Source organism: Tamandua tetradactyla, chromosome 7 (assembly GCF_023851605.1).
Source record: "Tamandua tetradactyla isolate mTamTet1 chromosome 7, mTamTet1.pri, whole genome shotgun sequence".
NCBI classification, from domain to species: Eukaryota; Metazoa; Chordata; class Mammalia; order Pilosa; family Myrmecophagidae; genus Tamandua; species Tamandua tetradactyla.
In genome coordinates this window covers 35,451,264-35,478,351 of record NC_135333.1, presented here as the reverse complement: position 1 = coordinate 35,478,351, position 27,088 = coordinate 35,451,264, and the positions used below count along the sequence as shown (strand labels likewise).

At 45.3% G+C, this 27,088-nt stretch overlaps 1 protein-coding gene across 11 annotated transcripts in view; it reads right to left on the bottom strand.

Annotated features, from left to right (window-relative positions):
* Positions 1-8,119: 8,119 nt before the first annotated feature.
* The window catches only part of LOC143691066 (uncharacterized), a 53,718-nt gene continuing 34,749 nt past the window's right edge, over positions 8,120-27,088 (bottom strand). For 7 of the 11 annotated variants that reach the window (XM_077169040.1, XM_077169039.1, XM_077169035.1 and 4 more), the window contains 3 exons: positions 21,834-21,931; positions 9,002-9,040; positions 8,120-8,701 (listed from right to left, as the gene is read on the bottom strand). In XM_077169040.1, the coding sequence (XP_077025155.1) occupies positions 8,555-8,701; positions 9,002-9,040; positions 21,834-21,931 (284 nt within the window). In that variant the 3' untranslated portion in view covers positions 8,120-8,554. Of the gene's footprint in view, positions 8,702-9,001; positions 9,041-9,201; positions 9,263-21,833; positions 21,932-27,088 lie in introns of all 11 variants that reach the window. The other 4 variants (XR_013179335.1, XR_013179336.1, XM_077169044.1 and 1 more) reach the window with 2 other exon arrangements.

Genomic DNA, 27,088 nt, shown 5'->3' with positions numbered 1-27,088 from the left:
TGCCGGTCGGCGGAAACACGCTGGGCTAAACACACAATAATCAGGATGAGTAAAATTAGAAGAAAGAGTAGAATACTATAGAAAATTAGGTTTGAAGGTTGAAAGAGTGAGGAGACTTTTGCTGCTAACTCGGAGAGAATGGTGGTTGAGAGTTTAGGGATGGTGGTTTCTTGCAAGGTAAGAATGTTGGCTTGGAGCTGATGGGTATGGTTCCAGAAGGACTCGTTATAATGAATGGAGGGGGGCATGAGGAAAGATTGGAGGTTTTGCGATCGAGATCGGTGAAGAATAATAGAGCGGAAGCGGGTGGAGTGAGTGAGACATTAAGGGGGGCTTGAGTAGGCAAAAGGTGGGGATTGCAAGGAAGGCCGAGAGAACAAGAAGAGTGAAGTAGAGTGGGGAAGAATGGACTGTCCGGTGTGAGGAAAAGAACTCCTGGCGGGTTTTGCACTGCGGCCCAGAGTTCGACGGCTTGACAGATCCGGTTGTATGTTGGTTGGCTGCGTTCTGGGAGGTTTTAGCAGGAACTGTGGAAGTGCTGGAAGAGAAAAGAAGGGTTTTTCTCAGGGTATCTTTAGGCCCTGGAGGGATGGTTATTTGTTTTTGTTTTTTGGCTGGCCCCATAGGAACTGACCAGCTGTGACTAGTGAGACATCTACGGGGTGATTATCACCGTCTTTCCCGTTTGAGGGAAGGGTGGTGGTGGAAAAAGGGCAATCTCGGGCCCAGTGGTAGCCTTCATTGCAGCGTGGGCAGGGCGCAGGAGGTTTGCGCTGGGGCCTGCGCGGAGGGGGGCTTGGTGTTGGACATTCCTTGGCAAAGTGACCGGTTTTGCCACATCTAAAACAGCCTGAGGTGAGAGACATGGCGGTGGCGATGGCTTGGGCTAGAGGAGGCACTAGCGTCGATGTTAGTACACACTAGGACCCAGTCGTGCACCCCCTTATCTTATATTGGGATGAGCGCTCGCGTACAAGCAGGGAGGGCTCCCTCAAAAATGAGCTCTTTGGCAAGCGCCATTTGAGCTTGTTTGTCAGCTACTTTTCGCCCGCAGGTGTCAGTGACCCGTGAGACAAAGGAGGCAAAATCTTCGTCTCGGCTTTGTGTGAGCTTGGTAAATTTTTCTGGCTTAGCAGCTGAACATGTGCGGAAGGCTCGTAGAGCTACTTCCCTTAACTGGAACCAGAAGCCCGGTGGGGCTTGCGCGTAGTGCGCAGGAAAGGTGAAGGGGCGTGTCCCGATGAAGGCTTCAGCCGGGAGGTCAATGCCGGCGGCATCAAAGGGGTACCAAGGGAGAGGGCGTTGAGGAGTGGGTTGGATATTCATCGGGAAGCACGAGATTGGCTGCTGCGGAGCGGGCAGCGCGTGCGCGAAGGGGGAGCAAGGGGCTTGGGGCATATACCCCATGCGGAGCTGCGGGAGGGGTCCCAAGGGTTAAGAGCATTTGCAGCTTGCGCAGACCGCAGCCAAGGGGATGGACATGTGGGTGGGGCCATTACAAGATGGCGGATGGGGTGGGGCAGTGGGATCATAAGATGGCGGACAGGGCGGAGCAGAGTTGCAAAATGGCTGCTGGGTGTTTCCCTTAACGGAGTTGGGAGGGGGGCATTTTCCATCTACCGGTGGCGCGGAAAGAGGAAGTGGCACCTCAGAAGGCGGGAGGGTGGGGTAAAGCCGAACAAAAGACTTCCTGGTTTTTTTTTTTGTCTCCCTTCGAACAAGAAGGAGGAAGTTCGCCATTTTGACTAGCCTCGATATTATTTAGCTTGGGGGGGTCAAGTTTGAGCGCATTGTTAAGCTGTTCAAATAAGGATTCAGTGTCTGACTCAGGGTCATCAGGAGAATCCTCTGCCTCAGGTGGATATTGTGCGGACATGGCCTCTCACGGGGCGCAGCGAGTTGGAGGCAGCGAGCCTTGAAGGCAGGAACGAACAGTGATGAGCGCAGGTAAGAGACGGGGGGGGGGGGGGGGGGGGGGGGGGGGGGGGAGCACTTATTTTCGTTCAAACCTATTCCAGTTTCTTGGGGCAATTTCTGCCAGTATTATGGCAAAAACTAGGGCCATAGAAAAAACTAATAGTAGCGAGTAGATCATGTGGTGTTAGAGACGGGGTGAAGACGGGGTAAGGCTGCTAGGTTGCTATTTGGGGCCTGTCGCCGGGCTTAAGTGTGGCGAGCAGCGAGAAAGAGAAAACGGGGCCGATACGGCGCTGGGACCGATATGGCGGGGGCCCTTACCTTGCGAGCGAGGAGTACGAGGCGTATGGGGCTGAAGAGAAGACGAGCAGCGGGGATGTCCCTGTTCCGGCGCCAACTGCGGGAGCCGGTCCGGTCCGGTGCTCCCGCTTGGGGTCTGTCTCTCAGCGAACGGGGGGACTCTGGCAGTCGCGATCTGCTTTCGGTCCCGGGGGCTCGAAGGTGTGTGAGGGCGCACGACGCTTAAAGGAAGAGTCGCGGGAAGGAGTGGCGTTACACATCCAACGTTTATTACAGGAAGTGCAGAGGTTTATATAGCGGGGTGAGGCGGAAATGGGGGGGCCAGGGGAGGCGCGCTGCGTGATTGGTGAGGAGGCTAAGGGTAGCTGCGAGGGATTGGGTGTGCTGAGAGCAGAAAGGTCCAATGGAATGGCTTGAATATGATGTTGCCAGGCAGAGGGATATGGTATTGCCAGACAGAGAGCGAGAGGACGAAGGTTGGGCCAATCGGAGAGTGAGAAGACAGTGGTGCGATGTGAGGTCAGAAGTTGCTAGGTGGAGGGCCTGAGAGATGAGGCCGATATTACATCCGGCACTGGACATCCTTGGTGTTTCTTGGCTTGTGGATGCACCACTCTAGTCTCTGCCTCCATCATCACATTTGACTCCATGACCAAGTTTCCCACTTACAGGGACATTGGATTCAGTCCTCTGTGGTCCAGGATGGCCTCATCTAAACTTGATCCCATCTGGAAAGACCTTACTTCATATAACGTCACATCCACAGGTTCCAGGGTTTAGGACTGCAACATACGTTTTAGAGGGATGCAGTTCAACTTATGACAAGTGTCTTCTCTTCAGGTCATTTTATACTACCTTGAGCATTTGTATCTACTACCAAGTATGCAAAATCCTGTTCAGAGTACGCAATTATTCCTGTCAGGACCCCTTTATAGCTTCCTTGGATGCCACCAGCATCCATTTGTTGTGTATCTGCCAGCTTTGTGCAAGGCCTTTCCTCCAGGAAACTTGCCCATAGCCATCTGTACTCTGTCTTTCTTACTGGCAGACACAGTTATGGTTGGCATTTTGTACCTTGGATGGTACAAGAGGGATGTGTCGACCTTCAGTTCATATCTGCATTGCTGTAGCTCCCCCGTGTCCATTTGTCTCCTGGGCCCAGATGGCCACCTCAAGTGAGCACACCAGGGTAGCCACTTGCTGGTTCATCACCTTCTAATTCTGGAAGGTGGTTCTGATGGGCATCGATCTGTCCTATTTTAATGCACCCTTAAATTCCCATAGTGATTTCCATAGAGCTATGCTCCATCCAGGCATCCCTTTAATAGGCCAGTTTTCCTTTACCACCTGCCTGACCATATGCCCAGGTCAGTGGCCTCTGCCCTTGTGTCAGTAAGATCCCAAACGTAGGGACTATTGTTCAATTCTTCCATCACTGCAAGGAAAACAGCGTGCAGCTCAGCCCATTCGACTGATTTGATCTTTCTTTAATCAGTTTTCAATTGGTCACAGTGCAGTGGCCTTTGAAACAGAATGCTATCTGTCCATCTTGTAACTGCTACCCATAAACCAAGCAGCTCTTTGTTGGTCTATAGAGAGCTGTTCACAGTGTGTCATCCAGGCGACACTACGATGCAGCGGCTCCTCAGGTGGTTCCAAACTCATACTTAGGGGAGATTCCAGGCTACTTGCTTTGGAATATGAGAGCCTTTTTGCTTTGCCCCAGTAACATATTGTTCTGTAAATCATTTCAGTTTTATTATAGAAGTCTTCTCAACACTGCCTTCATTCCAAGAGTATTTCTTTTATGATCTAAGACATTATGGGTATTTCAAATCAAGATGATTTTATGAGTGTCAGTCATAGGGGAAGTTTTAATTAATGCCCAATAGCAAGCTAGTAATTGTCTCCTTGATGGCCTATTTTATACTACATCTGGAAATGTTCTGGTCCAGAATTCCAGCACTTTCCATCGGGTGGCACTCATGGGCTTTAGCCATATGCTTCAGTCTGTTTAAACACATCACAGACACTTGCAAAATTTTACCTGAGGATCAGAAGGTATGCTGAGACAGCTACTGCTTTTTGTCATTCAGACATGGCCTGCTTTTTTGTTCAGGCCCCCAGTCAAATACCACCTCTTTGTGGAAGTTTATGGAGAGGAGTTAGCAATATTCCCAGATGTGGAATATGTATCCTCCAAAAATCCAAATAAATCAGATTCTGTGCTTCTTGCTTAGTTCTAGGGGTAGGCAATGCTGGCAGTTTCTTTTTAGTCACCTGTGTAATGTGACAGGTGGCTACTGCCCAGATTATTTCTAAGAATTCTACCATTTGGGCAGGCCCTTGGAACTGGATTTGTTGACCAGCCTCTGCTGGTCCTGTGTGTCACCACCACATTTGCAGCAGTCTTACCTTGCTCTTTAATTACTGATATGTCAACATCAGGATAGTATATTATTTTGCTTGGGACTTGCATGAAGTCCAGATCTAGCTTCTCTGTGTTCACCCTGGATGCCCATGGTCATGCTCCATGGTCTGCAGGCCATGCGGGAGGTGCTGCTAGAACAATAAACTGGTGAGCTTGAGTAATACTGGCAATACAGTGTGTAAACTGAGGTCCTTCCCACGTGATGGCAAACAGTAGTCAACTCCTTTTTGAGACTGAGATTCATGCACACAACACACACACACACACAAAGAGCATTTGCAAGATCAGTCCCTTAGTGCCAGTCTTAAACCTGCTGTTTTTTTGTGCTGGTGAGACTGTGCCAAGTCCTGCCCACAGCCTGAGCACCTATACTTTTCCAAGCCCTGACAATCTACTGATAGCCTCTACGAATCATCTGCTGTTTCCATGGGCCACTCAGGGCTACTGTGAAAAGACGATATTGTTAACAGCATTCAAGCTTCTAACACATTGGTTAAACTAGCAATCTCTTCTGTCCACCAGCTAGCGTCCAGTGTTTCACATTAACCCGTGTGGGCTCAGGCAAGTCTACAGGTTCCCATTTAGCATATCCAATTAATGCTGGCCAAAGGACAAGCTATCATGCCTTCTGTTTTACAGTAAAGGCAGGGAAAATTTTCCCTAGCAAGACAAATCCATCCCAGTAATACAGGAGAGATGCGACCACTTCCCATAATGGCGGTGTAAACATTCTCATTTTCATCCACCCTTTCACCCTAACCCCATCAGCCATTGTATCCCCGCATCCTCCCAACCTAACTGTAGCCCTGTTAGGACCTCACCAGCAGGTTTTGGAATCACTCTGCACTAGGCTCTCATATCAACGACTCCCAGTAAAGTCTCCTCTGCACGTGTGCAGAGGCAGTGGCTGCCCAGCCTGGGGTGGGGGGTGCTCCCGAAGACCCCGGCTCTCTAGTCAGTCCCCAGACCATCACCCCTGACACATGGAGGGCAGGTTTCTCATGGTCATCTTTACCCTCTGGCTTTTTCAATTCCTCCAAACTGGGGTAAAGAGAGCTAATTATTTTAGGGGCCTTTAATGTTGTAGGACCAGTAGGGGTCTCCATTGCTCCAGCCAAACTCCAACGTGGCTCCCTGAGGACCTTTGTTTCACCCCCCATCAAAGTCTACTTCGCATCCCATTGCTTAACAGCCATTTAAAGATGTCCACCCTGTCCAGATGAGCCCCTCGACTCTCCCATTTTTCTTTTCCTGTTCTCTTGTGAATCATTAACATTTTCTTAGCATCTCAAAGACCCTGAAGAGGAAAGTAAGAAAAAAAATCCAGCATGGCTAAAAAAAGGTCCAATAAGCCTTCTCAGACTGTTCCTTGATTTTTACAAAACTAAGGTCACAGCGAGTGCCTGTGCAAAAGGGACTCCCTCAGTCATGGTATTTACCATCCTGGGTAAGGGGACCATCGTGTGGATGAATGTGCCAGTTATCAAGGCCGATTCAGGATGGCACAAGCACCAAAACAGCAGCTCCATCTGGGGCATTTCACTTGGCATTAAAAGAGAATAGTGGTTCAGTAGTAGAATGCTCGCCTTCCGTGAGGGAGACCATGGATCAAAAAAAAAAGAAGAAGAAGAACCCTCCTCAGGATCAACCAACTTCCCAGCAACCTTTATCCAGTCCCCCAGGCCAGCTGTTCCCTGAAGTATGACCTGCTGGGCGTTTGGACCAGGCAGAGCATATGTGGTTCTTCTGTGGTGAGCTGTGGGTCCTGCAGCTACCCCAACTTGCTCTTCCATTCTGCAGTAGTCACCACGGGGTCACTGCCCTTAAGTTGGTCACTCTCACAGTTCATTTTAGTAAATGTTCTTTAAGGAACTGACACCAATTCACAAAATGAGACAGTGCCTTCACACTGTTTTCTGGGGTTTAAGTAGTTTCTTAGAAATCAGGGAGAGCAAGGAAGTGATGTGTCAGGGTTAGAACTCAGGTCTGGGTCAACAGGTACCAGAGCCCCCCTCGGGTAGGACCTGATGGCAGCCCAGGAATGAGCCACCCCTCTATTGCCTCTCAGCCTCCCCAACTGGGACTGTTTACTTCCTAGCCCCACAGGGATGCTCGTGCCCCAGCACCTACCTGGTGAGGACTTGCAGGGTCAGGCTGCAGTGGGAAGAGGGAATTTACCAGGCTCCGAGACTAACAATCATTCTCTGAAGGGTTGTGTCAGGTAGGGCCCACAGGAAGCATAGCCAGGGGCTAGACTCTAGCCTTCTGTAGAGTACAGGGCTGCCCTTAAGGTAGAGCTCACGAGGGACCTGTCTGATATGGACTTGGCCAGAGAAGGAGAGAGATGGCACGGGAGCAGACAGGAAGAGACACTAGCTCTGTTCCTCACACTGTCACCACACAGAATGCCCTGGGCTAGTCCCAGCATTCCCTGGGCTTGGGTTTCCCCTTCTGCCAACGAGAGGTTTGCACCAGATGACTGCTGAGAGTCCTGTCTTCCTGTTCTAACCTTCTGGGATTGTGATTTTGTTGGCCTGGAGCCCCTTCTGAGGGCAGGGACTGTTGCCTTCTCACCTGTCCCCACCCTCCACAATTGGTTGGCTCTTTCCGGGGATGCAGGCAGCACCTAAGGGTCCATAATGACTATCTAGTTCACAGAGTCTTGGGCAGATCCTCTGGTGCCTTTAGGAATAGACTGGGTCAGGGAACCCACAGTTGCTCTTGGGGAAGGCACTGTCAAGGCCCCTTGTGCCAGAGGACTTCCTGGTGGCACACCTGACAAGGCTCCTCATCGTAAAGGCCTTCTCGGCAGGGAACTCTCCACCTGTCAGCACCACAGGGAAGTTGGTCTTCTCTAGGCACTGAGTTGGAATGCCAGACAGGACCCCAGGGCCCACTCCAGAGTAATCCACTGTCATGTCAGGGCTTGTGGCAGTAGGTGATGTTCTTACAGTTTGTCGGGACAGGGAGTGTGGATGGAGGTGAGCCTGGGTCTATCTAAAAGGAGGCAGCTAGGCCCGCAGAAGCAGCAGCTTGTGGGATTTTGGGGGGCACCTGGTCATTCGTAGTCCTGAATCTTGGGGGTATTGGAGTCTGGGAGCTTCCTCAGGAACCGGAAGACCCAGACCCCCAGGGCTTTTCTCCTTGCCCCCCTACTCAGAGCCCTCTAAAAAGCACGAACAGGGAGACCTCTTGTGGATCTCTTGCTCAGAGGAACCTATTCCCAAGGTTAGGGTAGTTTCCAATGCCTGCAGCGGGGAGGGGGGTGCAACCCTATGTCCATGTCAGCATTGCGAAAAGAATAGGTGCTCAACAAGTTCAAATGGAGTAGCTCCCCCATCCTCCTGACCGAGGGAGGAAGCAGGAGGGCAGGACAGGCATATTCAGGTGAGTGGCTAGCTGGGCTTCTTCTCCTGTCCACCCCCACCCCTCACTCCCCACCCCACCCAGACCCCAGACAGAATTGTCCCTCAGGGGGTTGGCTCTCAGGGACCCTAGCAGGTCACCTGGATTAGGGAGGAATGCAGTCTTGTGGCAGAGAAGGGCCAGCAATTCTACCAGAATTATAAACAGCAACATCCTTTCTGACCCCTTTCTTTTCCCGGAGAGCAAGGAAAGGCAAGAGGCAGCTCCAGATTGTACAGATGTAAAGACAAGTCCACTTGACAAGGAGTGAGGGAGGGAAGCCAGGGTGAGCCCCAGTCCCTGCTCCCTCCATGCTTGCTGCCCAAGAACTCCATACAGCCCCCTGGCTCCCCTGGGGGAGTTTGGCCTGGGTGCCTGATTCCCACCCCCTCCTTGCCCACAGCTTCAGAGCAGTCCAGAGCTCCTCAACAGGATCCGTGCTGGGATGTCTGGTTGAAGTCCCAGATGGTCCTTATCTCCCAGCCAGGGGCCCTTCCTCCTCTACCTCAACCACTTCCTTCCCAGTAGGAAGGGGTTGGCTGCTTCCTCCCCTGTGACTCTCACCTGTCCCTCCTCCTGAGGCACAGGGTCAGCTTTCTTCTTATGGGCAGCATCATTCAGGCCTCTGTGTACCCGGGGGGTCAGGGCCTGGTAGGGAGGAATAAGAGAAGAGGGCAGAGTGAAGGCAGAAGTCCTCAGAAAGCCTCATCCCTCTCTCTGTTCTCCACACTTAGAGTGTGTACAGTTCCTTATTTTTTCTGGGAAGTCCGTCCCTTCTAAGCTTGGGAGTTCCATGGAAGGGGCCTGGCCCCCATCCCTGGGCTCTCTGCCATGAGCTGGGGAGTCCCTAGATCTGAAGGAGCTCTCAGAGGAGAGAACCCCAGCCTGAAGGAGCTCTCAGAAGAGAGAACCCCAGCCCCAGTCCCTTCCTGGGGAGAGCTCACTTACCTCAGAGGCCTGCTTCTTCTCACACCTGGTTTTGCATTGCTACAGAGGGAAGCAGTAGAGGTGATACAAGCTGTGAGTGACCAGGTCTTTCCCTGACCGACCCATCCTCTCCAGGTACAGTCCACCCTCATTGTCCCTCCAAGGATGTCCCAGCCATCCACCCATCTATGGGGAACTAGGAGTACCCAGGCCTCACACACCTGAGTGGACACAGCACTTAGCCATCATTTCCCATACTGGTCTTAAGGTCTCCCCTATGGGCTGCATGACAAGGAGAGAGAAGGGAGAGGGGAGGGTGAGGGGAGGTCTAGGGTTAGCTATGCAAAGAGCCACTGTCCGTGCCAGCATAAGCAGACATCTGTTCTTTCAAATTTCTATTTATGCTCCTTTAGTGTCTTCTTGATCTCCTTTATGTCATTAGCCATTCCATTTATTTTATTCAGTAGAGTTATATGAACATCTTTGATTAGTTGTTCCAAAGCCTGTGTCTCCTCCAGTATTTTAATTTGGTCATTAGACTGGTCTATATCTTCCTGCATTTTAATATGTTTAGTGATCTTCTCTTGTCTTCACAGCATGTAAATATCTGGATTGGTTTACTTTGTAAGTTGATTTCCTTCGGTTGTCTAAAGCTTTGTTATTTGTTGGATGGATGTGGAGCAGGATGCAGAGTGGGGCACACAGTGCAGTGATGCATTGCAGCACAGGTATAGGCACAGGGTGGGGATGCTATGCTGGTGCCTTTGAGCACAAGCTGCAGGTCGTGGGGTTGTAGAGGTGTGGTGTGGGGGCCGTGGGTACGTGGTGCAGCTCAGGCAGACCTTGGAGTGCAGGAGCAGGGTGTGTGGCATGAGGGACTAAGAGGTAGAGAGATTTTCTAGCCCCAGTCTCCCTCCCTGTCCTGAGGGTTCTGGGCTTCCATTTGGAAAGGGGCACGTTAGGCTGTCTGCACCAGTTGGATGGTCCAGTTCTCTGAATCTCAGTTCTTCAGCTTTTGTAACTAGGCCCAGCCTATGTGGTGTAGAAGACCCTCCCGTGTCACTTATACCCTGCAGTTGCTCTCAGTCGCTTTCCCGTCCCTTCTCTAGCTGTTTCTTGGAGCAAGGGTGAACTCAAACTATCCTATTCCACCATCTTCCTGGAACTCTGAGTCCAGCCCTTTTCCAGTATTTTGTGCTGGCTGACTTAAAAAGCCTTGGTTTTTTTTTTTTTTTTTTTTGTCAGCCCTGCCCCCTCTGCCAGGGCAAAAACTCCTAATACCTTTAACTCTTTTTCCAGGTTTCTCTGTGCTGGGGGCCTATTTTCTTTTCAGTAGTCAGAATTTGTTAATTCTGCAAGTGGAGCTTGGTTGAGCTAAGCCCTTGCTTATAGTAAAGTCTGTATTGCTGTGCCCATGGCGGGGGGGGGGGCACTGTCCTCCACAGCGTGGGGGAGTGACAGGTCTGTGCGGGGTCTCAGGCAATCCAGCTTGTCAGACCGGTGTACACTGTGCGTCTAGTGGCCCTAGCAGTTTTTCTGTACTGTTCCTGGCTATTTACTAGCTGCTCTGGAGGAAGAACTAAATTTCACACCTCACTAGGTTGCCATCTTGCCCCAAACCCATGTGTTTTTATCCTATAAGCAGACATCTTAAGACAACCAGGTATTTAGGAAAACCTCTAAAAAAAACTTCAGAAAAATTGAACTCTTTAGAGGTTTTTTTTTTTTTTGCATTCATGAAACAAGAACAGAAGGTGTTAAAAGAGAAATGTTCAAATCACAACCACAAACTCTTGAAAAATAAAAATATGAGTGTGAGAATGAAAATCTAAGTAAAATTCAGAAGATAAGGATGAAAAAAAAATTTCTTGGAAAGTAGAACAGAGTAAAAGATATGAGGAAGGGGACAGGAACGCCAATAGCTAAATAAAAGATGTTTCAGAAAGAAGCACCAAGGACAAAACGCTGGGATTGGTTCAGATATCAAATAAATAAATTCATTTTTTATTTCAGACAATTTTCCTGAACTGAAGGACATGAGTTTTCAGACCAAATGTCCAGGATAATGGTTGAAGGAAGACCCACATCAGATTTTGTCCTCAGTAAATTTCATAACATTGAGAACAAAGAAAATAACTTAAAAGTCTCTAAAGATTTAAGGAAAAAAAGCAGTCTCAGTCTTAGGAATTCAACTTTCATCAGATTTCTCAATACCAACCTTCAAAGCTAGAAGACAATGAGAAATATCTTCAAAATTCTGAGGGAAAATGATTTCTAATCTAGAATTCTGTAACTAATCAAACTCTTGGTCAAGTGTGACTAAAATCCTTCCAGTCATGTAAGTTCTCAAGATCATGTCTCAGGAAGCAAATGGAAATCATGCTCCACCAAAATAAAGGAGTAGCCTAGAAAGAGAGTACCAGGGGGTCTGACGCAGGGGAGAAGTGAAGAGTGTCCCAGGATGAGGGTGAAGGGAGACTCAGGAGGACAGCCCATGCAAACGAAAACAGGAGGATGGAGGGCCACCTCTAAGAGCTATGTTTCCATAAAAAAAGATGATGTTGTTCAACTACCTGAAATGTCTAAATCTATAGCAAGACTTTCAAATTTCTGACAGAGAGCTTGGATGAATTAATGATAGATACAGAGAAAACTGAAAAAATGAAAAAAAATGAGGCAAAACCAAAATTATATACAATTATATACTACAGAACACAGCTAAGAATACTATTTACATAGTCTCAATAATGTAAACCCTCAATATTAATCTAATAAAAATGCTATGCACCTAGTAGAATGGCTGAAAACAGACGGATGTACCAGGCACTGCAAAGGATGGAGGACAACTGGAATCTCTCATTTGTTGCTGGCAGAAATGCAAAATGGTACAGCCACTTTGGAAAACATTTTGACAGTTTTTGATGAATGTTAAATATTTACTTACCATATGGACCAGCAATCTCACTTCTAGATATTTACACTAGTGAAAGGAAAACCAATGTTTACCCAAAACTTGTCCATGAATATTTATATTGTTTTCATTATAATCACTCAAACTAGCAACAATCCAAATGTGTTTTAACTGGTGAATGGATAGACAAAATGTGCTATAGCCATGCAGTGGAGTACTACTCAGCAATAAAAAGGAACAAACTACCAATACAACCTGGACGAATCTCAGATGCACTGTATTAACTGAAAGAAACCAGATTCAAAGTGCTACATACTGCAAGTTTCCATTTATATGGACAGAAAACTGTTCATTGGTTGCCAGGGACTGGGGGTGGGGAAGGGGTTGATGACAGGGGAATATTTCAGCATGATGGAGCTGTTCTGCATCTTGACTATAGTGGTAACAGTTACACAACTATATATGTTTGTCAAAACTCACAGAACTGTACAGTAAAAAGGGTAAATTTTACTCTATATAACGATACCTTCATTTTTTAACAAACAAAAAAGGCCCTCAGAAGTAAAAAAAAATTAAAGCCAAAATAATAGAAAAATCAGCAAAAAAAGTAAAAATGATATTTAAGAATTTTTGGAGATAGGTCCAAGATGGCAGCTTAGTAAGGTGTAGAATTTAATTCGTCCTGCAGAGCAGCTAGTAAATAGCCAGGAACAGTACGGAACAACAGCTGGGGCCACATCAGTGACCAAATGCAAAGCGTACACCAGTCTGCACAGGCCAGACCAGCTACAAGCCCACCCAGAACCGTGAGTCCCCCAAGCTGTGGCGGCCGGTGCCCCTCCCCCACAGGCTGCTTCCCAGAGGGGAAAGAGACTTTACTAACAGCAAGGGGCTGAGCCCAACCAAACTCCAATTGTGGAATTAATGAACAAATTCTGACTATTGAAAATAGACCCCCAGCTCAGCTGAACCTTGAGTAAAAACGGAGTTTGCTGGTTTTTGCCCTGGCACAGAGGAGGCAGGGCTGATGGGGAAAAAAAAGAGAGTTTTTTGAATCAGACAACACAAAATACTTGAAAAGATCTAGGCCCTGAAGGAAAGAACTGGGCACATAGAACCTGGAGATACATATAGCAAAGTACCAACTTAAGCTCTTGATTGGCAAACCCAAGGTCTGGGGGTCCTGCTTTGAAAAGGATTTTTTGTTTTGTAAAGAAGGATTTTATAAAACTTAACAGTAGCTAACTTTTCTTATGTAAAGAAGGATTGTAAAGAAAAGAGTTATGGGCCCCATCAGGCTAAGAAAAACAACCCGGAACTTCCCAGGGGCGGTTATCTGCTGCCTTTGTTATGCAAGGTTTTCTGCTGCCTTGGTTATGCAAGGTTGTAACTGCCGGAGGAAGTTTATCTAAGAATGCAACTGAGAAGGTTGAGTAAGGGAGTTTTGCACGAGACAGCTGCTTCTTGCATGAAGCAGCTCCCATGACTCATGCGCGAAAAATGTTTATCTGCTTCTTGCAAAATGTTTGTTATCTACTTCTTGCAAAATGTTCATTATCTACTTCCTGCATAAAGCAGAACCTGTAACTCATGTTCAACCCTCAAACCCCACCCCCTTATCCTGGCCCTCAAAAAGCTTCCCAAAACCCAGGCTCGGGGCTCTCTGTTCCTGCGTGTTCAGTGAGCCCCACGCATGTGTGGTAAATTAACCCCTTGCATGTTGCATGAGAGAACGTCTCTTGGAGTCCTCCTTTGCGTGGCAAAACTCTCGAATTCTTACAGTTTGTTTGTTTGTTTCTGGCTGTGTTTCTACGACTTCACTGCTCTTTGGATACAACTGCAAGGCTTCACAGGCTCCAACTGCCCCAGGGAAAGGTGGAGTTAAGCTTGTCTGAGAGACAAAGAGTCTGGTCAGGTGAAAGGAAGAAATTCCCTGGAGGCTGTGCCTTCCCCAGGAGTGGGGTGGGGCCCAGTTCAAGTGGAATCTCTCCCTCAAGGAATTCAGACCCCTGGAACTGGAAAACTGAATTGATTAATGCCAGCCTACAACCTCTCCTCTGTCTCCACCACGCCCTCAGTAGGAAGAGTCGGCTGAAGCTAAAGGAAATGGTATCACTTTATGCTGGTGGGACCCACAGGCAGACAAAGCTATATACTGGGTAGGATAGGAAAAACACAGAGTCTAGAGGCTTCATAGGAAAGTCCTTCAACCTGCTGGGTCTCACCCTCAGGGAAAACCGACACAGGTGACGCCTAACAATACTCAACTGTCCTGGATATAACTGTTCTGCATATAACTGGAAACACATTAATTCTCTCCAGAATAGGGTGAAAATCCTTGGGCAATATTCATTTTTAAACTTGATATCTTACAACTTAAATAGTATAACATGAACAAAACAGCATTACATTCCTCGTTTCTGTAACTGATCACATGTGGTCGAAGTTCATATTTATCACTACCTTCTTCCACTACCCGTTCCTTGTTCCCTTTACCCTCAGCAAGCACTTCAGTTGGCCATGGTTCTTTGCCTGGTAGGGTGAACCAAAACTTCATTCCTGAAGTTTCAGAGCCACTGGTAGTTTTGCCTGGATTGGATTGTTGCAGTTTTCCATTGATTTTAATCTCAGGGCATGGCAGTACTAAAAGTGCCCTAGGGGATCTCCTATATTCCAAGAAAACTCTTCTTTACCTCCATTATGTAGTTGCAGACCTACTTCCTCCTGATAGTCAGGGTCAATCACCCCAGACAATAATGTAATCCCCTTCTTGACTTGTTGATCCAGTGGCATAAGCAGCCCGAAGTGACCAGGTGACAGTCTTAACTTCCAGTTCAGTGGAATCATTGTTGTTTCTCGTGGTGGAAGCACTCCTCATTTTGGAACTAAAACCTGTAGACCAGCAGAGCTCAGGGTCACAGGGACAGGAAGCAAAAATTTTCCTAGTGGATCATTAGGGGTAATAGTGAGTGGTACCACCCCCATTTCCACCCCTTGCTTCCTGGATCCATGGATCCTGGCTGTGGGAGAAACAGCACCATATAGCGGACACTGATTCAGAGCATATACAGCTTCCTGGAGAACATTACCCCAGTCTTTCAGGGTATTGCCACCTAGTTGGCACCATAATTGAGTTTTCAAAAGGGCATTCCACCGTTCTATCAATCCAGCTGCTTCTGAGTGATGGGGAACATTGTAAGACCAGAGAATGCCATGAGCATGTTCCTTGATCAGAAGCAATGCTATGGGAATAACATGACGATGGATGAGGCATTCTGTAAGCCCACGGATGGTAGTTTTGGCAGAAGCATTGCGTAAAGGGAAAGCAAACCCATATCCAGAGTATGTGTCTATTCCACTTAGAACAAATTGCTGCCCCTTCCATGAAGGGAGTGGTCCAATGTAATCAACCTGCCACCATGTAGTTGGCTGGTCACCTCGGGGAATGGCGCCATATCGGGGGCTGAGTGTGGGTCTCAGCTGCTGGCAGATTGGGCACTCAGCAGTGGCTGTAGCCAAGTCAGCTTTGGTGAGTGGAAGTCCATGTTGCTGAGCCCATGCATAACCTCCATCCTTACCACCATGACCACTTTGTTCATGAGCCCATTGGGCAATGACAGGAGTTACTGGGGAAAGAGGCTGATTGGTATCCACAGAACAGGTTATCTTATCCACTAGGTTATTAAAACCTTCCTCTGCTGATGTCACCCTCTGGTGTGCATTCACATGGGACACAAATATGCTCATGTTTTTAGCTCACTCAGAAAGGTCTATCCACATACTTCTTCCCCAGACCTCTTTGTTACCTATTTTCCAATTATGGTCTTTCCAAGTTCCTGACCATCCAGCCAAACCATTAGCAACAGCCCATGAGTCAGTATACAAATGCATCTCTGTGTAGGAGCCAAGGGTTAAAACAAGACCTGCAGGTTTTGTTGGGAGCAGCTGGCCTCAGGATGGCGGCAGTAAACTGTGGAGATTGTTATGTAGAGCAGTCTGGGAGGAAGAGAATGTTTACCCCAAATGGTTATGTTAAGTATGAAGAACACTGAAAGATAAGAACTTTGCTCCCTCAGGAAATACATGCATGCCTATTGACATCCTGTGGTATATAACCAGGATCTGGTTAAGAATAAAATTGTCTGAAGTCTGTCTGAAGTAAACTCAAGCTTCAGACCCCCTGAGCCCGTCTGTGTCTTTCTTTCTTTCTTTCTTTCTTCCTTTCTTTTTTTCTCATCATTCCTTAATATCCTTCGAGCTCCGTTTCAATAGGAAGCAACACCTATGGCCAGTTTTCCTTCCAAGGAAAATGAACAACCAGGTACACTGCTCGAAGTTCTGCCCACTGGGAGGATTACCCCTCACCACTGTCCTTCAAGGACACCCCAGAAAGGGGATGTAGTGCGGCAGCTGTCCACCTTCGGGTGGTACCTGCATATCGTGCTGAACCATTTGTAAACCAGGCCCGAATTTTCTCTTCCTCAGTCAATTCACTGTAAGGAACTCTCCAAGAGGCCATAGCTCTGGTCTGGGAAAGAGAAAGTAATGTGGCAGGAGTGGAGACCATGGGCATTTGGGCCACTTCTTCATGTAACTTACTTGTGCCTTCAGGACCTGCTCTGGCTCTATCTCGTATATACCACTTCCATTTTACAATAGAGTGCTGCTGTGCATGCCCAACTTTATGGCTTGGTGGGTCAGATAACACCCAGCTCATGATAGGCAACTCAGATCTCACGGTAACTTTTGGTGGCCCATGGTTAAGCGTTCAGTCTCTACTAAGGCCCAGTAGCAGGCCAAAAGCTGTTTCTCAAAAGGAGAGTAGTTATCTGCAGCAGATGGTAAGGCTTTGCTCCAAAATCCTAAGGGTCTGCATTGTGATTCTCCTATAGGGGCCTGCCAAAGGCTCCAGACAGCATCTCTATTTGCCACTGACATTTCCAGCACCTTTGGATCTGCTGGATCATTAGGTCCAAGTGGTAGAGCAGCTTGTACGGCAGCCTAGACCTGTGGCAGAGCCTCCTCTTGTTCAGGTCCCCACTCAAAATTAGCACCTTTTCTTGTCACTCGATAAATGGGCTGGAGTAGCACACCCAAATGAGGAATATGTTGTTGCCAAAATCCAAAAAGACCAACTAAGCATTGTGCCTCTTTTTTGGTCATAGGAGGGGCCAGATGCAGCAACTTATCCTTCACCTTAGAAGGGATATCTCGACATGCCCCACACCAGTGGACACCTAGAAATTTCACTGAGGTGGAAGGCCCCTGTATTTTTGTTGGATTTATCTCTCATCCTCTGACAGGCAAATGCTTTTCCAGTAACTCTAGAGTAATTGCTATTTCTTGCTCACTAGGTCCAATCAACATGATATCATCAAATAATGGACCAATGTGATATCTCGTGGGAGGGAGAAATGATCAAGGTCCCTGAGGACAAGATAATGATATAGGGCTGGAGAGTTGATATACCCTTGAGGTAGGACAGTGAAAGTAGATTGCTAACCTTGCCAGCTGAAAGCATACTGTTTCTGGTGGTCCTTACTAATAGCCCTTGAGAAAAAAGCATTTGCCAGATCAATAGCTGCATACCAGGTACCAGGGGATGTATTGATTTGCTCAAGCAATGATACCACATCTGGAACAGCAGCTGCAATTGGAGTTACCACCTAGTTGATCTTACGATAATCCACTGTCATCCTCCAAGACCCATCTGTTTTCTGCGCAGGCCAAATAGGAGAGTTGAATGGGGATGTGGTGGGAAACACCACCTGTGTATCCTTCAAGTCCTTAAGAGTTGCAGTAATCTCTGGAATCCCTCCAGGAATCTGGTATTGCTTCTGATTTACTATTTTGCTTGGTAAGGGCAGTTGTAGTGGCTTCCACTTGGCCTTTCCCACCATAATAGTCCTCACTACATGAGTTACAGAGCCAATGTGGGGATTCTGCCAGTTGCTCAGTATGTCTAGTTCAATTATACATTCTGGAACTGGGGAAATAACTACAGAATGGATCTGGGGGCCCACTGGACCCACTGTGAGACAGACCTGAGCTAAAACTTCATTGATCACCTGGCCTCCATAAGCCCCCACTCTGACTGGTGGTCCAGAGTGACGTTTTGGGTCCCCTGGAATTAACATCACTCCTGAACCAGTGTCTAATAATCCCCAAAATATCTGATCATTTCCTTTTCCCCAATGCACAGTTACCCTGGTAAAAGGCCGTCGGTCTCCTTGGGGAAGGCTTGGAGGAAGATTAACAGTATAAATTTGTGGCAGCGTAACAGGGTTCTCCCCCAAAGGGACCTGGCCTCCCCTTCATTCAAGGGGCTCTGGGTCTGTAAACTGTCTCAAGTCTGGAAACTGATTAATGGGCAGTGACTCTGTGTTTTTGTAATTCAGGTTAGACTTCTGTTCACTTGACCTAGATCTCTTTTGTTTATACAGCTCGAGCAAGAATTTAGTAGACTGTCATTCTATTGTATTTCTAGGTACCCCATGATTTACTAGCCAATGCCGCAAATCCCTGCGAGTCATATAATTTTGACGCCTGCTTTGAGTTTGCTATTATAATAGCCACGTCTACCCTGCCTTTGGCGATTAAGTGCTGCCACCTGGCTTCTGCCAACTCAGGATCCAGTCATCCCCATTGTGTTTTAAGGATTCCAGCTCAGTGACGGCCATTCCTACAGTAATATCTGACCTACAGAAAAGTGCGACCACAGCGCTCTTCAGAGTTGATGGTGCTAGTCTCACAAATTTATTTCTCACTGTTCTGGTCAAAGGTGCATCCTCCAGACATTCCTGGGGTGTAACAGCAGGATTTGCATGATAAATCCACGCTAACATTCCAGTCTCTCTAAGTCTCTGGATCCCCTCATCTACATTGTACAAGGGCAGTTCTGGCATTTCAACCTCAGGTAATGTTGGTCACCTTTTGATCCATGTTTCAACCAATCATCCAAACAAACTCTTAATACCTTTTCTAACCTCTCAAGCTATAACATTGAATGCAGAATCTCTCTGCTTCGTGGGCCCATATCAATAAATTCAGCCTGATCCAGCCTTATATTCCTCCCACCATTATCCTACACCCTTAAAATCCATTGCCACAAAAATGTTTGTTACAAAATTTATATTTTGACTAGAGCATTTCCTAATATAACTCATGTAGATAGTTTGATTGAATGTCATAAGTACTTGGAATCTCGGGTAGGACATGAGATTTTGTTGGTTTGTCCAGAGTGATGCCCCGATGAATCCCAGAGTGATTTGATCAGTGACTGGAAAAGTACTTGCAAGCCCACTTTGAGGAATGGTGAGAGCGGGGAGAAATTCAACTTCCCCAAGTTGAATTCTTGATATTCTCACAAGCAGTGTGGACAACCAAAGCTATAGGCTGAGCCCCCAATCTTGGGGTTTGTTCATATGAAACTTAACCCCACAAAGGATAGGTCAAGTCTACTTACAATCTAGGCCTAAGAGTCACCCCCAAGAGAGCCTCTTTTGTTGCTCAGATGTGGCCTCTCTCTCCAGCCAACATGACGAGCAGTCTCACCACCCTCCCCCTCTCTGCGTGGGACATGACTCCCAGGGGTGTGGACCTCCCTGGCAACGTGGGACAGAAATCCTGGAATGAGCTGAGACTCAGCATCAAGGGACTAAGAAAAAGCCTAGAATCAGTTGAGAATTAACATTAAGGGATTGAGAGAACCTTCTCAACCAAAGGGGGAAGAGTGAAATGAGACAAAGTGTCAATGGCTGGGAGATTCCAAACACAGTTGAGAGGTTATCCTGGAGGTTATTTTTATGCATTGCGTAGGTATCACCTTGTTGTTCAAGATGTAGTGGAGAGGCTGGAGGAAACTGCCTGAAAATGTAGAGCTGTGTTCCAGTAGCCATGTTTCTTGATGATGATTGAACAATGATATAGCTTTCACAATGAGACTCTGTGATTGTGAAAACCTTGTGTCTGATGCTCCTTTTAGCTACTATATCAACAGAAGAGTAGAACATATGGAATAAAAATAAATAATAGGGGGGAACAAATGTTAAAATAAATTTAGTTTGAAATGCTGGTGGTAAATGAAGGCGAGGGGTGAGGGGTATGGTATGTATAATCTTTTTTTTCTCTATTATCATTTTATTTCTTTTTCTGTTGTCTTTTTATTTCTTTTTCTAAATCGAAGCAAATGTTCTAAGAAATGATGAATACACAACTATGTGATGATATTAAGAATTACTGATTTATATGTAGAATGGAATGATAGCTTAATGTTTTGTTTGTTAATTTTTTAAATTAATAAAACAAAGTTAAAAAAATCCATTGCCACACATATTCCCCTGATTTCTGTCTACATAAATTGGAAAACTCAAACAGTTCTTTTGGAGCATAACGTATTTCCTCATGTGTGATACTTTGTACCTCACCTTTAGGGGCCTGTTGGGACTTAGTCTAGTTATAGGTCTGGAAGAAATGAGGGGTGGTGGGAGTGGGCCATGAAAAGAATTACAAGTATCTTCCAAGCCATTGATTCAGGGCCTTCATTTGCAGTTTCATCTGGTGAAACAGGATTAATCATTCTAGGGCTAATCCCTTCAGGAGGAGGTTGGGTGGCCAACTCCTCAAGGCAAGCTGGAGGTGGGGTGGTTATGTACTCAGGGCAAACTATTACAAGGTTATCTAGAGAAGACTCAGCATGATCTAGGGTTTCAACCTCACCCCCAACATCATTATCAATCCATATGTCACCATCCCATTTTTCTGGGGCCCACTCCTTTCCAATCAATGCCCTCACTTTAACAGCAGACACCATGCAAGATTGAAATTTCAGTTTATGTTGTAAAGTTGTTACTCTAACAATAAGATTCTGAGTCTGATTTTCAGAGATCTCAAGTCTATGGCTACAGGAAATAAGATTTTCCTTCAGGATACTCATAGAAACATCTACATCCGTCAGATTAGCTTAAGCTTAAACTTCTCATTTGAAGCCTTAAGACCACCCCCTTCACTCCTTAATGCAGCCAGTGTATCTAACAACAACCAAGCAACATGTCTATACCTCTTATTTCCACAAAACTCTGTAAAGGTGTCAAAAATATTATCCCCCACAGCCTGGCTTTGTACAACCAAAGCATTAGGAGAATCAAATGGTGATATTTTGACTATTTCTTTTGCCAACTCACTCCATGGATTGGGACTGTCATTCTGATTATGGGAATCAGAGTCCTTAGTGCCTTTGAGTCAAGTCAGAGTAGAAAACCATGAATAGAAATCCATTTTTAAGATTCTGTTTCTTAAGAATCACTCCTGGTACCAAGATGTATTAATTAGGGTTCTCTAGAGAAACAGAATCAAGAGAGAACACTTGGAAATACAAAATTTATAAAAGTGACTCAGGTGACCACAGGAACGCAGAGTCCAAAATCTGCAGGGCAGGCTGTGAAGTTGATGATTCCGATGGAGGGTCTGGATGAACTCCAGAGGAGAGGCTGACCAGCCAAAACAGGAAGAGCCTGTCTCTTCTGAATCCTCCTTATAAGGCTTTCAGTGATTAGATTAAGCATCACTCATTGCAGAAGACACTCCCCTTTGGCTGATTACAAATGGAATCAGCTGTGGTTGCAGCTGACATGATCATGATTTAGTGCTATGAAATGTCCTCATTGCAACAGACAAGCCAGCACTTGCCCAACCACCACTTGGCCAAGTTGACACATGAACCTGACCATGACACATGGGGTGACCATATGGCCAGCCTGTGGGGGGACAGAGTCCTCTGCTTTGACACTTTGCCAGAGACACAGAGAATTTCTTCAGAGTTCTCAGACTCCACATATCTAGATATACATGATTGGTTGACAATCTGGAGTCAATGAGAATGACCCTTATACAGGTTCCAAGGCTACCCTAGCCTTCAGGCCCCAACCCACAGAGGCCACCTACCTGTGAGGGTTCCCCAGCAATCTCATAGTCAGGCCCTGTTTTCTGCATAGATCCCTGGAAGTAGTAGTACACCACTTCTACAGGCAGGTGAAGAAAGGCTAGAAAGTACATTTAAAAGAGTGATAGTCACTTTATTTGAAAATGTCAACATTAACAATGCACCAGAAGTCATAACCTTTTAAACTATTTATATAATTTGTGATGAAAAATATCATATACTTAAAATACATGAGGGAGGACTTCCGGAGAAGATGGTGGCTTAGTAAGACGCGCGGGTCTTAGTTCCTCCTCCAGAACAGCTACTAGGGAAGTAGAAATGGTACAGAACAGCTCCCGGAGCCACGACAGAGACCAAAAAGACAGTGTACCCCATTCTGGAACGGCTGACTGGCTGGGAGAACCCGCTGCGGTGAGATCACCGAGGGGCGTGAGCTTCCCCGGGCCGGGGCGGCAGGCAGCCGGAGTCCCTCCCTCCTCCCTTCCCGGGCCAGCTGGGAGAATTGGACAGGCGATCCCCTCAAGCCGCGGTGTCTGGCGCCCCACCCCCACCCCACGTGCGGCCCCCCGGACCAGCTGGGAGAATTGGATCAGAGATCCCCCAAGCCGCGGAGACCGGTGACCGGGGTCCATTTCAAACACAAGGCTTCCCGGTCCAGCTGGGAAATTTGGACAGGCGCTCCCCCAAGCCGCGAACGCCAGCGCCCGCCCACCAAGCTTGGCGCCATGGGCCGGCTGGGAAATTTGGATTGGCACTCCCCCAAGCCGCTTCAGCTGGCGACCTTCCCCTACAGCGAGAGTTTTCCAAAGTTAAAGGAGGAACAGCATCTTTTACTGGTGGGACCCGCAGACAGATGAGCACCACGACTATCACGCCATGCCATATACGAACAAAAATGGAAAACCTCTTCAAAAAACAAATCAATAAATTGAGGGAGGACACGAAGAAGACATGGGCTGAACAAAAGGAAGAAATAGAAAAACTGAAAAAACAAGTCACAGAACTTATGGGAGTGAAGGACAAAGTAGAAAAGATGGAAAAAACAATGGATACCTACAATGGTAGATTTAAAGAGACAGAAGCTAGAATTAGTGAATTGGAGGATGGAACATCTGAATTCCAAAAAGAAACAGAAACTATAGGGAAAAGAATGGAAAAATTTGAACAGGGTATCAGGGAACTCAAGGACAATATGAAGCGCACAAATATACGTGTTGTGGGTGTCCCAGAAGGAGAAGAGAAGGCAAAAGGAGGAGAAAAACTTATGGAAGAAATTATCACTGAAAATTTCCCAGCTCTTATGAAAGACCTAAAATTACAGATTCAAGAAGTGCAGCGCACCCCAAAGAGAATAGATTCAAATAGGCGTTCTCCAAGACATTTACTAGTTAGAATGTCAGAGGTCAAAGAGAAAGAGAGGATCTTGAAAGCAGCAAGAGAAAAACAATCCATCACATACAAGGGAAACCCAACAAGACTATGTGTAGATTTCTCAACAGAAACCATGGAAGCTAGAAGACAGTGGGATGGTATATTTAAATTACCAAAGAGAAAAACTGCCAACCAAGACTTCTATATCTAGCAAAATTGTCCTTCAAAAATGAGGGAGAAACTAAAACATTCTCAGACAAAAAAATCACTGAGAGATTTTGTGACCAAGAGACCAGCTCTGCAAGAAATACTAAAGGGAGCACTAGAGTTAGATACGAAAAGACTGAAGAGAGAGGTATGGAGAAGAGTGTAGAAAGAAGGAAAATCAGATATGATATATATAATACAAAAGCCAAAATGGTAGAGGAAAATATTATCCAAACAGTAATAACACTAAATGTTAATGGACTGAATTTCCCAATCAAAAGACATAGACTGGCAGAATGGATTAAAAAACAGGATCCTTCTATATGCTGTCTACAGGAAACACATCTTAGACCCAAAGATAAATATAGGTTGAAAGTGAAAGGATGGGAAAAGATATTTCATGCAAATAACCAGAAAAGAGCAGGAGTAGCTATACTAATATCCAACAAAGTAGACTTCAAATGTAAAACAGTTAAAAGAGACAAAGAAGGACACTATCAACTAATAAAAGGAACAATTAAACAAGAAGACATAACAATCATAAAAATTTATGCACCGAACCAGAATGCCCCAAAATACGTGAGGAATACACTGCAAACACTGAAAAGGAAAATAGACACATATACCATAATACTTGGAGACTTCAACTCACCACTCTCATCAATAGACAGAACATCTAGACAGAGGATCAATAAAGAAATAGAGAATTTGAATATTACAATAAATGAGCTAGACGTAACAGACATTTATAGGACATTACATCCCACAACAGCAGGATACACCTTTTTCTCAAGTGCTCATGGATCATTCTCAAAGATAGACCATATGCTGGGTCACAAAGCAAGTCTTAACAAATTTAAAAAGATTGAAATCATACACAACACTTTCTCGGATCATAAAGGAATGAAGTTGGAAATCAATAATAGGCAGAGTGCCAGAAAATTCACAAATATGTGGAGGCTCAACAACACACTCTTAAACAACGAGTGGGTCAAGGGAGAAATTAGTAAATACCTCGAGGCGAATGAAAACGAAAACACAACATATCAAAACCTATGGGACACAGCAAAGGCAGTGCTAAGAGGGAAATTTATTGCCCTAAATGCCTATATCAGAAAAGAAGAAAAGGCAAAAATTCAGGAATTAACTGTCCACTTGGAAGAACTGGAGAAAGAACAGCAAACTAACCCCAAAGCAAGCAAAAGGAAAGTAATAACAAAGATTAGAGCAGAAATAAATGAAATTGAAAACATGAAAACAATAGAGAAAATCAATAAGACCAGAAGTTGTTTCCATGAGAAAATCAATAAGATTGATGGGCCCTTAGCAAGATTGACAAAAAGAAGAAGAGAGAGGACGCAAATAAATAAGATCAGAAATGGAAGAGGAGACATAACCACTGACCTCACAGAAATAAAGGAGGTAATAAGAGAATACTATGAACAACTTTACGCTAATAAATACAACAATATAGATGAAATGGACAAGTTCCTAGAAAGGCATGAACAACCAACTTTGACTCAAGAAGAAATAGATGACCTCAACAAACCAATCACAAGTAAAGAAATTGAATCAGTCATTCAAAAGCTTCCTAAAAAGATAAGTCCAGGACCAGATGGCTTCACATGTGAATTCTACCAAACATTCCAGAAAGAATTAGTACCAACTCTGCTCAAACTCTTCAAAAAAATGGAAGTGGAGGGAAAGCTACCTAATTCATTCTATGAAGCCAACATCACTCTCATACCAAAACCTGGCAAAGATATTACAAAAAAAGAAAACTACAGACCAATCTCTCTAATGAATATAGATGCAAAAATCCTCAACACAATTCTAGCAAATCGAATCCAACAACACATTAAAATAATTATACATCATGCCCAAGTAGGATTCATCCCAGGTATGCAAGGATGGTTCAACATAAGAAAATCAGTTAATGTAATACACCATGTCAACAAATCAAAGCAAAAAAATCACATGATCATCTCAATTGATGCAGAGAAGGCATTTGACAAGATTCAACATCCTTTCCTGTTGAAAACACTTCAAAAGATAGGAATACAAGGGAACTTCCTTAAAATGATAGAGGGAATATATGAAAAACCCACAGCTAATATCATCCTCAATGGGGAAAAATTGAAAACTTTCCCCCTAAGATCAGGAACAAGACAAGGATGACCACTATCACCACTATTATTCAACATCATGTTGCAGGTTCTAGCCAGAGCAATTAGACAAGAAAAAGAAATACAAGGCATCAAAATTGGAAAGGAGGAAGTAAACTATCACTGTTTGCAGACAATATGATACTATACTCGAAAACCCAGAAAAATTCACAACAAAACTACTAGAGCTAATAAATGAGTACAGCAAAGTAGCAGATTACAAGATCAACATTCAAAAATCTGTAGCATTTCTATACACTAGCAATGAACAAGCTGAGGGGGAAATCAAGAAACGAATCCCATTTACAATTGCAACTAAAAGAATAAAATACCTAGGAATAAATTTAACTAAAGAGACAAAAGACCTATACAAAGAAAACTACAAAAAACTGTTAAAAGAAATCACAGAAGACCTAAATAGATGGAAGGGCATACCGTGTTCATGGATTGGAAGACTAAATATAGTTAAGATGTCAATCCTACCTAAATTGATTTACAGATTCAATGCAATACCAATCAAAATCCCAACAACTTATTTTTCAGAAATAGAAAAACCAATAAGCAAATTTATCTGGAAGGGCAGGGTGCCCCGAATTGCTATAAGTATCTTGAGGAAAAAAAACGAAGCTGGAGGTCTCAAGCTGCCGGACTTTAAGGCATATTATGAAACCACAGTGGTCAAAACAGCATGGTATTGGCATAAAGATAGATATATCGACCAATGGAATCAAATAGAGTGCTCAGATATAGACCCTCTCATCTATGGACATTTGATCTTTGATAAGGCAGTCAAGCCAACTCACCTGGGACAGAACAGTCTCTTCAATAAATGGTGCCTAGAGAACTGGATATCCATATGCAAAAGAATGAAAGAAGACCCATATCTCACACCTTATACAAAAGTTAACTCAAAATGGATCAAAGATCTAAACATTAGGTCTAAGACCATAAAACAGTTAGAGGAAAATGTTGGGAGATATCTTATGAAACTTACAATTGGAGGCGGTTTTTTGGACCTTAAACCTAAAGCAAGAGCACTGAAGAAAGAAAGAAAGAAATGGGAGCTTCTCAAAATTAAACACTTTTGTGCATCAAAGAACTTCATCAAGAAAGTAGAAAGACAGCCTACACAATGGGAGACAATATTTGGAAATGGCATATCAGATAAAGGTCTAGTATCCAGAATTTATAAAGAGATTGTTCAACTCAACAACAAAAAGACAGCCAACCCAATTACAAAATGGGAAAAAGACTTGAACAGACACCTCTCAGAAGAGGAAATACAAATGGCCAAAAGGCACATGAAGAGATGCTCAATGTCCCTGGCCTTTAGAGAAATGCAAATCAAAACCACAATGAGATATCATCTCACACCCACCAGAATGGCCATTATCAACAAAACAGAAAATGACAAGTGCTGGAGAGGATGCGGAGAAAGAGGCACACTTATCCACTGTTGGTGGGAATGTCAAATGGTGCAACCACTGTGGAAGGCAGTTTGGCAGTTCCTCAAA